Source organism: Chanodichthys erythropterus, chromosome 8, assembly GCF_024489055.1.
Source record: "Chanodichthys erythropterus isolate Z2021 chromosome 8, ASM2448905v1, whole genome shotgun sequence".
Classification (NCBI taxonomy): domain Eukaryota; kingdom Metazoa; phylum Chordata; class Actinopteri; order Cypriniformes; family Xenocyprididae; genus Chanodichthys; species Chanodichthys erythropterus.
Window position 1 is genome coordinate 18233152 of NC_090228.1, and position 12884 is coordinate 18246035.

The window sequence follows — 12884 nt, forward strand, 5'->3', positions numbered from 1 at the left end:
AATAAATAAATAAACAAAAAATATTGATTTATAAATATAGATCAATTTTACAAATGAGGTCATCCCCAGATGTGCCCAAATTAAGTTTGGTCAGATTTAGCACAATTCTGGGGAAATTTTGCCCTCAAAGTACAGTTAGATACCACAAACTTAAGTGGGGATTCAATGGTGAACGCTATAATACTGAAAAATACAGAAATTCATCATGTTGCAGAAAGATTAAAACCAAGGCCTGGAAAATGTTTAGCTCACGTAACCTCAGATATTAAATCCTGCTACCCTCTCACACACACACACACACACACACACACACACACACACACACACTTTTAACATTAACTTCTTCATAGTTACCACAATTGTACATTTATTCAAGTAATATCACACTCCACATTAGAAAAAGGAGGCAACTCCTCTTAGGATATTCATGTTATAATAGAGATGTGAACATGTGCAATATTTACAGTACGGCTGAAACAGCTAAAATGAGCTGCAACTTGCTATGAAGCAGATAAAGTGAACAGAGTGAAACAGCAATCTTAATTCTCACACAATCACATAAACAAGCTGTAAAACTCTGTTTAAAAAAAAAAGAAGTTTTGTAGCTTTTAGTCCCATGTCTGTTAGTTTTGAGGTCATCTATCCACCTTTTTCCTGAGCAAACAATGAGCTAACTTCCGATTGTATGCCGTCCTGTTCCATTCTCCATAGGAACCCGTTGTTAAAAAGGAGTAAAAAGAGCAACTGAATTAAACAAACCTTTTGAACATTACTAAAAAAAATGTAAAATGAGCATAGGGTTAAGCTGCCACAACAACAGCAATAAAGTGAAGAAATTCCTGGAAAATACGTGTTTTGAGCACCAGCAAATCTGAAAAGAATGTCCGTATACAGCCATATATGCCTTGCATTTTACGCCAAAGACTGACAAGAGAAAACGAGCATGTCTTGCAGTACTTACGTTAACATACTCCCCATAAAAAAAAAAAAAATAAATAAAAAAAAAAAAAGGTATTTGTGCACTCATCATTGAAGACAAACGCCATGAACTTCACCCAATCAGAAGCTGTATGTAAGATCTGAGCGCCCATTTGTTTTTAATGTAGCCAACTTCAGGCAGCTTCATGTCATCTATGCACTCATTAAACTTTGACACATGAGGCACTGAGAAAAGTGTCATTGTGACACTGTAAAGTGATGGCACTATGGAGCCATGTGCTTTTTAAAACCATTAAGTTTAGAGTTTCATTATCAGCTCAGAAAATATGTTAATTTGACGAGTAACACCGGAGACCGGAAATGTACAAGATAATTCCACTATGAGTCGGGCGAGGAACAAGGTGGATACACTAGTGCACTTATAAAAGCTTTTTTAACCAACACATTTCCCAAAAAAATGGAGAGTTTGAAGTCCCCTTATCAAGAAATGCTGTGTCCACACCCTGTCGTAATTACCATAATTTCAAGATGACATCACATTCCGTTCTACTCTGAGCTGTCCATGTCCTCGGACTGGGAATTCTGTGTTTCTATGGCAACACTATCAATGGCTAAATAAATTTTTAGTGGTCAGGTGGTACAAGTAGAAGCGCTCTAAAAATTCCAAGCTTACAACTTGTAATTATGAGCTCTGAGGACGTGAACACTTCTTACAAGTTGGAATCTCGTAATTACGGTAATTACGACCTTGCAGGAACACACCTTAAATTCACATTTCTGTATATATAGATTCTTACAAAGGTGATGCACATAAACACTTCGAAAACAGACAAAAAGACTACCTTTAGTTCCTCCTCCATCTCAGAGATCTTCCTTTCTAGAGCTCTTCTTTCCTGCAGACACACACACACATTGACAAGTTACCGCACATGGCCATTAAACACATTAACAACTCCATGATCCACTATCACTGCAAACAAAGAGAGATACACACACACAGAATCATGTGGATGCATCAGGTGACTGAATGTCAAAACAGAGGGAAGTGAACAAAGTGAAGAGAATCACACACTGCTTAGTGAAGCTGATCATGAGCTGGAAATATAGTCTGATTATTCATGCTCACACCAAGTCTGCACGCATTAAGTTACTTACATGTGTAGTGTAATAAAAATTATACAAATATATATATATATATATATATATATATATATATATTTACTATATAATAATTATGATATATTTATATTAATAATAAAAAAGATGGTCAGTATGTGTATAGGCATGTGTACTACAATTTAGGAAAAGAGAAACTGACTGTATAATTTGAGGAATAACTAATTATAAATGGATGTAACAATGAATGAAACAATTCAAATACAAATTTTAAGATGATTTTTTACACAAAGGCGATGTTTCTTCACACACATGCAGATACAATGTTTGAAAGAGAAACCACACCATACTCTACGTCTCACATGATAGACAGATGTTCCCTTGTACAAGTCTAGAAAGGTGTGTTGCGTTAGTGATTTAAAGGCAAAAAGTGAAAGAGGGATTGTGATTGGCTGATGGGGTTCGGTTCCAACCCCCTGGGGCTGTGAGAGGCATGTGATTCAGCCACTAGCAGAGCTGTAAACACTTTAAATTCAGGTTAAACGTTACCCAAAGCACCCAGCTGAGCCTGAGACCTGCCTGCAACCTTCAGACATAAACCAGTGCGGAACAGTTACCAACCGTTTGGCCGATGGAGGCCAGAATTCAGCATTTATCTGGAGCAGTTCTTAAGCATCTCCAAAATCTCTGCATTTGAGCTGAGATGTGCTGATGTGTGACTTTATCCATAAAGGATCCTTTATGGATTTAATGCCCCATCATTGCATTAGTGTGAAGTACACCTGCTCATCCACTGCCATTAACTTTGGTGGAGAATGATGATTCGATACATTAAAACTCAACATTAATGATTTATAAGACAACAATGTTAAAGTAAGAGCTGTTTTTACCCTTTTCTCCATCTCCAGCTGTGACCGATCAGCAAAGCGCTCCTGCCTCTGTAATTTAAAAAACAAACAAAAAAACACAGCAGATGAGTTAAGCAGGCCTGAACACAACATGCCCAATCAGGGTTTGCATGATATGATTGATTTCCAGACATTTGTAATGATTTTTATTAATATTCTATATAAAACAAATTTGTATAAGAAAATAGAAATATATATTTTTTTATTTTATAATTTATTTAGTGTTAGATTCTATTAATTTCTATTCTTTCCCAGCCAGAGAATCATAAAATTGAACATTTCCTGACATTTCGGGGTTTTTCATGAACCACTTATCTGATGCAATAAAATGGCATGACAGTATTAAAATGACAGTATACATTTTTACATTCAATTTTACCATTAAACAATGACCAGTGTTGGGGAAGTTACTTTTAAAACTAATGCATTACAATATTGTGTTACTCCCTAAAAAACTGATTGTGTTAGTTACGTTTTATGTAAAGTAATCTGTCACGTTACTTTTTCTCATCTGGGCTGGGGTTGATTGTTGTTTTTTAATTAAATGTCATTAAAAAGTAATTTTTTGGCAAATGTAAATGCCTTTTCACATCAAAAGTGGTCCCACTTTATATTAAGTGGCCTTATCTACTATGTACTTACATTTAAATTAATCATTTGATACAATGCACTTATTGTGTACATACATGTTTTTACATTGTACTTGTATTTTAAAAACACCTGCATGTAATTACATCTGTAATTACATTTATAATTACACTGTTGACCCATCCCTTACACCTTACCCCTACCCTTAAACCTACCCATACCACCACAGCTTTCCCTAACCATACCCGTATCCACCTCAATAGCAGCAAAAGTGTTTTGCAATTCAATATGAACCCAATCAGTACATTGTACTTATTTTTTGATGTAAGTACATAGTAGTTAAAGCCACTTAATATAAAGTGGAACCTCAAAAGTAAATGAGCCTAAAGCTGGAAGAAAATGCAAATTCAACCTGTCAAGTGATATGAATAAATGCATGCTCACATTTAGTCAAGAACTACAATAACCATCATGTCTACACTGCACACAACACCTCTACCTCTTAGTCTCGATTTCTCTCAACATGAGGACAGAAGAGGTATCAGTCTATTAATGAGTAAACAAAGTATCTTGCATTACTTATTAAAAAAAGTAACTTTATTTTGTTGTATATTTAAAAGTAATGTGTTTCTTTACTAGTTACATGAAAAAAGTAATCTGATTACGTAATTAATGTTACTTGTAATAAGTTACTCCCAACACTGACAATGATACTAACAATTTGAAAAGAACTAAGGTTTTCATAGGTGATCCAAAAGTGATGTCCGGCCTAGGAATATTGACGACATCACCCATTATTTGAATATTATGGGAAATTGTTAAAGATTCTGTAAGCATATTGCAGTTGTGCTTGTGGTCAATTGTTTTATTAGTGATAACGCAACAAAAACTTGCCAAATTGTCTAGACATCATTTTTGGCATTTGGCAAGAAATAATGAACACATGCAAAAACAAGATTACCAGAGAAATATTAATAACTGATTATGTTGGAGCAAATGTATGCTTTTTCCTGTGAGCCTTCTGTTTCTCTTTGTTTTTTTTACATTGTGAAATAAAACCTTTAGCTGTAGTTTAGCCTTCCGCCCTGTCAGTTAAATACTTACACCAAGTTTAGTTTTTTGTTCTTCCCTCATTATAATATATATTATATATATATATATATATAGGGCTTGACATTAACTTTTTTGCTCACCAGCCACTGTGGCTAGTGGTTTTCCAAAGTTACTAGCCACTCAGCATTTTCACTGGCCACAATTTTGATGTTGGTAAATTACATTTTATATGATCAAAGTTGACTTTGTTATGCTTAAATTACTTTATTTTGAGTCATTTTACTTGATTTAGAAGATTTAAAACCCTTTCAAACTTTTAAATGCAGATTGACCACCCAAATCAAGACTACATTATCAGCTGGTATGTACAGGTGGACAATTTGAGTATGGGCTAATATGAGATAAGTTATTTATGTTAGGCTATATAAAAGAACAAAGAAGCAAATTACAAAAACAGTAGTAAATTAAAAAGAATCTTTTTTCAGATTATTTAACATCTTTTGTTGTTTGATTAACATTAATGACAGACAAGTATTTAATTGGGCTGCTGAATGCATGGACGTAACTGACGCATATCCAGTTATTACTCACCTGTTTACGTCCACTTAAGCCATAACCGACTGTATTCACGCGAGATACTCCACGAGGGACATTTAGACATCTGTGTGCACTGTTTAACTATTCAGACGCAAGGAGAACTGATCGCACGCGCGACAGAGCGCTTCTGTAGTGTGACATTCAGCGCCTATCCCTCCTTCACTAACTGCACGTAGCCTAAATAATAAAGTGTGTGATTGGATTGTAATTTTGTGCTACGACAATCTTCGACGATCATTTGGCTGTAAACTGAAATTATATTCAACCCGCCAAAGTGGCTAGTGGGAGTGGCTGTCTTACCCGCCACAGCTGAAATCTACCCGCATTTGGCAGGTGTTAATGTCAAGCCCTGTATGTATGTATGTATATATATATGATATATATATATGATATATATATATGATATATATATATATATATATATATATATATATATATATATATATATATATATATATATATACACATACATACAGGGCTTGACATTAACACTTGACATGACAGTATTAATTTTCATGCTAAATTTTAATGTTAAAGAATGACACTAAAAATGCATTTTTGGTGATTTTTAGGAGCTCAAACAAAAGATAAGAAAATAAAATGACCAAGTCAGTGAATTAAACGAAAACAAAGGACCGCTTGTTTTTTTGTGTGATTTGTGTTTTTATTCCAAACTAAAAGACAGTGTGAACAGACCTTTAGAGCCTGTAAAAAGGCCTTCTGAAGCTTCTAGTACAGATGATATATGGGCAAACATTCCAGCATTGCATCCCAAAAACTCTATCGGAAAAGGAACTCACCTGTGTGGCTTTCTCCAGCTGTAGCTTCAGGTCTGCCAGCTCCAGTTCTGTATCACGTAACTGAGCTTTTAGCTTCTCGTTTTCAGCTAAAATCTGCTCATAAAGCTGCAAGTGGAAAGAGTATGTTGGGTAAACACTAAACCGTAAGGAAACCATTATTTAACGGGGCGTAATAATACAGCGCATTATTTGTACCTTCTTATAATCAGTGGTGTCGTCTCTTTCGATGCGCGAGTATGGCCGCCGGCTCTCCCCAATGCCGCGGCTACTATAAGATTCGTAACGTTCATGGGAGGAAGTGCTAGTAGAAAGAGGGTCATTCCTAAAGGTGAAAAGGGATGCTTACTTAAAATATTCACAGCTGTTTTCAAAATAAGCATGATTGCAAGCATATTTAGCTTATCTGAAAGTTAAGCACTTAATGACAAAAAGTGTGTTTTTGTGGGATACGTACCTGGATAGTCTGTCGCTCTGTGGATGTGAACAGAGATGGAGAGAGAAGGAGAGAGAGAGAGAGGGAGTTATTACAAAGTCTGTACCTGCTGTTAATCAATCACATGCTCATAATGCATTTAGTGTGTCTGTTTGTCTAGCGTCTAGACTATCAGAGCGTCTAGAATGCAGATTATCAATTAGTCTGGGATGGATTGTGACGCTCTCGTTCACGGCTGCGATGGCCTGCTTAATGCCGCTATTTAATGAGAGTCTGTGCGGGTCAGCAATCTATCATTTACTACGCTACAGTAAAGGACACGTTTGGAGACATCTGGGTGTAATCCATTTGATTTTGTCCTAATAATAGTCATGCTTCAAAAGGTTCAACTTCAACATGAATGTCACATTTATCAAGGAGGAAGTAAAAGGACTTTGGTCTTTGTCCCTCCTCCGCTCATTTTTTCGTCTCTCTGAGCTCTTAGACCTCTCAGCCCTGCCGGGGTTTTTCTCCATGAATTCCTGATCCGCAGCCAAGACCTCTGGCTCTGATCTTATTCCCCAGCGGCTCAGAGCACACTCGGGGTATTGGAATGAGTTTGGATTGGCATACTAACAATTATTTTGGAAAGTAAAAACTGCAATATTTTCCTGTATGCATAGAACAATTAACATTCAGTAACAACACTGCTCAAGATAAAAGAGATACAGTATACCGTAATGAAATGATAGTACGGTAACACTTTATAATAAGGTTCATTTGTTAACAGTAGTTAACTACATTGGTTAACATGAACTAATAATGAACTGCACTTATACAGCATTTATTAATCTTTGTTAAACATTAGATTGATTCTTTCACTAGATAAGACCCCATTCCGCGGCTGGGATCGTGTAGAGCCCTTTGAAGCTGCATTTAAACTGCAATTTGGACTTTCAACCCGTTGGTAGCTGTTGAAGTCCACTATATGGAGAAAAATCCTGGAATGTTTTCCTCAAAAAACAATTTCTTTTCAACTGAAGAAAGAAAGCGATTGAAAGCGGGTGTCAAACAGTGGACCGATCCGCAATAGACGCCTGCTTTCAGACGCTCCCGTGTGTATCTGTGTAAGGGCTTAGTGAAGAGATTAATTGATGACTATTTACAACGTTTTTACAGCGTTGATCATTGAAGTCTATCACAGACATATCCGATGAGCCGTGAAAACAACGGCCAATCAGAGATGTTTACGAATCCACTCAACAGCGCTCAAAGCATCACATTTTTTAAATTTCAACACCGATTAGGTACCGAAGTCGGTACTTTTGACAACACTAATACAATATTAAAATTTTGTTAACATTAGTTAATGCACTGTGAACTTAAATGAACAAACAATGAACAACTGTATTTTCATTAACTAACGTTAACAAATATTAGTAAATACAGTAACAAATGTATTGCTTATGGTTAGTTCATGTTAGTTAATACATTAACTAATGTTTAACTAATGAACCTTATTGTAAAGTGTTACCAACGATACTTAAAGGATTAGTTCACTTCAGAATTCAAATTTCCTGATAATTTACTCACTCCTACGTCATCCAATGTGTTTGTCTTTCTTCAGTCAAAAAGAAATTATGGTTTTTGTGGAAAACATTGCAGGATTTTTCTCCATATAGTGGTCTTTAATGGCTAACAACGAGTTGAAGGTCCAAATTGGAGTTTAAATGCAGCTTCAAAGGGCTCTACACGATCCCAGACGAGGAATAAGGGTCTTATCTAATAAAACGATTGGCCATTTTCTAAAAAAAATAAATAAATGTTTATATACTTTTTAACCACAAACGCTCGTGTTGCACTAGCTCTGTGATGCGCCATGCATTACGTAATCATGTTGGAAAGGTCACAAGTGACATAAGTGGAAGTACCACAGTGGGGAGAAAAACTCATTTTCTCCTCCAACTTCAAAATCGTCCAACATCGTCGTTTACCTTTTTTTTTTTTTAAAGGCCTTTTTACTTGGGGGCCGTTCACATATCGCGTCTAAAATGTGTGGAAAGCGTGGCCGTGCCACTTTCTCCTACTTCCCATGGTGTCTGTCGTTGCTATGCAACCTTTTTTTTTTTTTTTTTTAAGAAAATAACAGATTCTTTCACTAGATAAGAACCCATTCCGCGGCTGGGATTGTGTAGAACCCTCAGAAGCGGCATTTAAACTGCAATTTGGACTTTCAACCAGTTGGTAGCTGTTGAAGTCCACTAAATGGAGAAAAATCCTGGAATGTTTTTTTAAACTGAAGAAAGAAAGAAAAACATCTTGGATGACATGGGGGTGAGTAAATAATCAGGAAATTTGAATTATGAAGTGAACTAATCATTTTATGTGCAAAAGAACCAGTAGTAAAATCAACTGTGATCTTTAACCACAATTTTCTCCTTTTTTAAGAGTTCTTATTTTTCCAGTCGTATGTAATGAAAGAATAAAAACTTGACAGTATTCCATTCCAAACAATCAGTTTTCTCTCATCTGTGCTTATTGTTGGCTGAAGGCTGGAAACTATGGACTTAGATAATGGCTGTAGCTTAGAGTCTGGGCTGTGAGAAGCTCTCAGGCAATGACCCGTGAGACTGTGCAGCCCACTTCCTGTAGCTGATTGCCCTGGAAGCATACTGCAGCACTTAGCTTTGTATAAGGGCTTCCTTTTCAATGCAGAAGAGCTCACTAAGAGGAAATGTGTGCTATTAAGCTAACAAAAAACCAGCTGTCTCATAAAGAACCCATAGACCCCATTAGATTTTCATTCATACTGCAGCCCTCTGAACACATCATTTGGAACCATCCAAGCAAGAACTGATATTTAGCTGTATTAGGCCATATTTGTGCTATATTTAAACTTGGATGGAAAAGTGTTTTAATCGGAGGATGATTTAAGGTGTCGGCTGTTTTTTTTCCCCCTCTCCATATACACAAAAAGTACTTTCCTGTTCTTTTTCCACAACAGCCAACAACAAAGCTTTGTAGTACTCTTTGTTTCTCTTCCTGACTCTAATAAATTGTCACATTTGAATGACTCATTCCCAGTTTTCCACCCAACTGTGTGTGATCTGGTTCCAGGATGATGTTGGCACAGGATATGCAGGATATTTATCTTATCCCCGCTGACCTCACAATATCACCCCAGTCACACAACTAACAGCTCAAGTACACAGTAAGCACGACTCATGTGACTAGCTACGTAGTTTCTCTTATCACTGGAAGTGTGATTTTCTGCAGCCAGGTATTGATTGATGACTATTCCTGTAACAGGTGACAGTCTGCGGGCTGTGAAGCGACTTTCATTTTTAAGAGGACTAATGCTGCTGGGACAATTCCAGGAAGTTGGAGAGGGAGGAGGGGGTCAGCAGTTAGCAGACACGTAGTAATGTCAGTGAAATGTTTGTTTTGTCAAACATGAAGGAAAGTCAAACTGTTCTTTGACTATACAAGGTGAAAGACAGAGCTGGGCAGAGGAAGAACCTCAAAGTCCTTCAAAAACAGTCCAACATGATAAGCAGCTGAATGAGGAATTGAGCATTTGTCTAAACTGATACATTTGTGTTGGCAGATGCATTGTGGGTGAGTTAATGCTCACCTGAGGCTCTCCTTTAGTGCTGCCTTCTGAGTCTGATGGCTGTTCTGGCTCGTTCTCGTCGCTCTGTAACACAAACACATTTCAAATTCTGTTAACACTTTATAATAATGTTCCATTTGTTAACTTCTAAAGCATTTATAAATCAACATTTATAATACATATGTCAATAATTTCAACATTTACTAATATATTATTAAAATCAAACATCATATTGGTTAGTATTATTTAAAGGACTTGAGCTAACATGAACTAACAATGAACAGATATATTTTTATTAAAGAGAAAGTTCACCCAAAAATGAAAACCATCCCATGATTTTCTAACCTTCAAGCCATTCTAGCTTCTATCTTCATACAATCAGAGTAATATTAAAAAATATCCATAATAGTTTTATAATGGTAGTGAATGGCACTCTTGATTTAGTCAAGTCCAAAAAAGTGCATCCATCCATCATAAAAGTCACTCTTTTGGCCCAAGTCAATTTGTGTAGGCCGTCTGTCGGAAGCTAGTTATTTTAAGCTTTAAATATGGATATTTTTCTAATAAAAACCCATCGCTTCGCTTCAGAAGATATTTATTAACCCCCTGGAGATGTGTGGATATGTTTTATGATGGATGGATGCACTTTTTTGGATTTCAAAATCAGGAGCGCCATTCACTATCATTATAAAGTTTGGAAGAGCCAGGATTTTTTTTTTTTTTTTTTTTTTTTTTTTTAACTCCGATTGTGTTCGTCTGAAAAAAGATAGTCATATATACCTAAGATGGCTTGAGGGTTAGTAAATCATGGGGTATTTTTCGTTTTTGGGTGAACTTTACCTTTAACTAATTTAAAGATTAATAAATACTGTTACAAATGTATTACTCGTTGTTAGTTAATGGATTAACCCATGCGAAATAATGTAATCTTGTTGCAAAGCGTTATCCAAACTCCACTATATTCCAACTATAAAAGTAAACAGGGTCCAAAATTAACAGGTACAATCACCAAATGCACAAACGCTTTGGCATGAACATAAAATGAGTCAATGACCAGCTGGAAGTTAAGTTTTCTTTCTAGCCAGCTGCAACTGACTAATAAGAATTCAGTATTCCAGAGATTTGTGTAATAATGTGATATATTTATATATTTTCAACCATAACAGGCTTGTGGCTGGTGGCAAATAGTAAAGCTCTCATCATGTCTTTTGTATCCGAGTCCATATAGAATGAGTTTTGTAAGCGCTTTATGTGCAAGAGTCTTACATCCTGGGTCCAGAAGGACACTCCAGTCGAGCGTCTTTTCTCTCGAGGTCTTCTGCGGTCGCGTATAGAGCGAGGCTGCGACTTGTCTTCACCGTCCTTATCATCCTCTCTTTCTTTTCTATCAGATTCTGGTCAGAAAACAGACATATTGTTGTTTATAAGTATAACTGAGCAATAATATGCATAAACCCCTGGTGGAAACCCCCATTTTATTTATGGGAATGATAGTGCTCCAGGGCTAAGCTAGAAATCCTGGTTGAGCTTAAAAATAAATCTCAAAAAAATGAAACAAACAATACATTTAATTCCAAAATACTGCAATAAAATCTGTTTTATTATGAAGGTTAGCGTGTTTAAATGCAACTAATATAAGCTGGCGGAATGTCAAATCAAATACACTACCGTTCAAAACTTTGAAGTCAGTACGCTTTTTTATTTTTCTTTAAGAACTTAATGTGTCTAAGACACTTATAATGAGACAAAAGATTAATATTCAAGTTAAAAAATAAAAATAAAAACTGTTTTCAACTGTGATTATAAGAAATGTTTCAGCATTTTAGAATGACTCAGGGTATCTGCAGAGTTTTTCTAATAAAATCAATGTCCTTACAGAACAAACCATAAAATCTCAAAATAAATCATGTATCTTCAATTCTTTTACTTGATTAAACAGGCTAGGGCACACATTCAACAATAATATGGCTTATCAGCAAAAAGATGAGGGAGCTAAAATATTCACCCATATACAACACATTACAATAAAAAAAACAGTAACAAAGATTGTTGATTCATCAACAGTAGATCAAAAGCAATTGAATGCCATGAATGTGCTGTAATTATTTATCGCAAACTGTTCTGAAACCACGAGACTTTGATCGTGCAGTGCTAACATTTCATTAAATCATAGCCTTTTGAAGTTTAATAACCACATTAGGCACAATTACGGTTTTACCGTCCCCAAATTTAAGACCTCTTAAAATGATAATTAAGACTTTTGATACATCATTTAAGATATTTGAGATGTTTCATGACCTTAAATTTGATCAAGCTGAATTTAAGACTTAAAGACTTTTTTTAAGGACCTGCAGGGACCCTGATGATTTCTGAAGGATCATGTGACTCTGAAGACTGGAGGAATGGCTGCTGAACATTCAGCTTTGACATCACAAATTAAAATAGAAAACGGTTATTTTACACAGAAATAATATTTCACAGTGCTATTGTTTTTGTGTATTTTTGATCAAATAAATGCAGCTTGGGTGAGAGACTTCTTTCAAAAACATTAAAAAAAAAATCCTACCGAACGCAAGATTTTCAACAGCCTGATGCTTGGCTTAGTCAGTCTGCAGCCATACTAAAGGAAGTCCCTGTCTGTATGCCAGTTCCTGTAGCGTCACAAAACCATATCACTCATTTTCCTTCCTGTGCCATGTCACTCTACTCAGTGACCACACAGCTGTTTTTGGCACTGTGACAGTTTCATGACAATTAAGGGCATTTGCAGTGCTTGGAACAGTACATATAATTAACTTTTTTTTTTCCCCCTTAAAAATGTAATTTCTTAATAAATGTTAAAATTTTCCTACAACAGG

At 35.9% G+C, this 12884-nt stretch overlaps 1 protein-coding gene across 5 annotated transcripts in view; it reads right to left on the reverse strand.

The window, feature by feature from the left end:
• Nucleotides 1-12884, reverse strand: part of ppp1r12a (protein phosphatase 1, regulatory subunit 12A) — a 79338-nt gene that overhangs the window by 13252 nt on the left and 53202 nt on the right. For 3 of the 5 annotated variants that reach the window (XM_067392200.1, XM_067392201.1, XM_067392202.1), the window contains 7 exons: nt 11293-11420; nt 10048-10110; nt 6456-6472; nt 6197-6323; nt 6002-6106; nt 2946-2993; nt 1782-1832 (listed from right to left, as the gene is read on the reverse strand). In XM_067392200.1, the coding sequence (XP_067248301.1) occupies nt 1782-1832; nt 2946-2993; nt 6002-6106; nt 6197-6323; nt 6456-6472; nt 10048-10110; nt 11293-11420 (539 nt within the window). Of the gene's footprint in view, nt 1-1781; nt 1833-2945; nt 2994-6001; nt 6107-6196; nt 6324-6455; nt 6473-10047; nt 10111-11292; nt 11421-12374; nt 12448-12592; nt 12678-12884 lie in introns of those variants that run through there. The other 2 variants (XM_067392203.1, XM_067392204.1) reach the window with 2 other exon arrangements.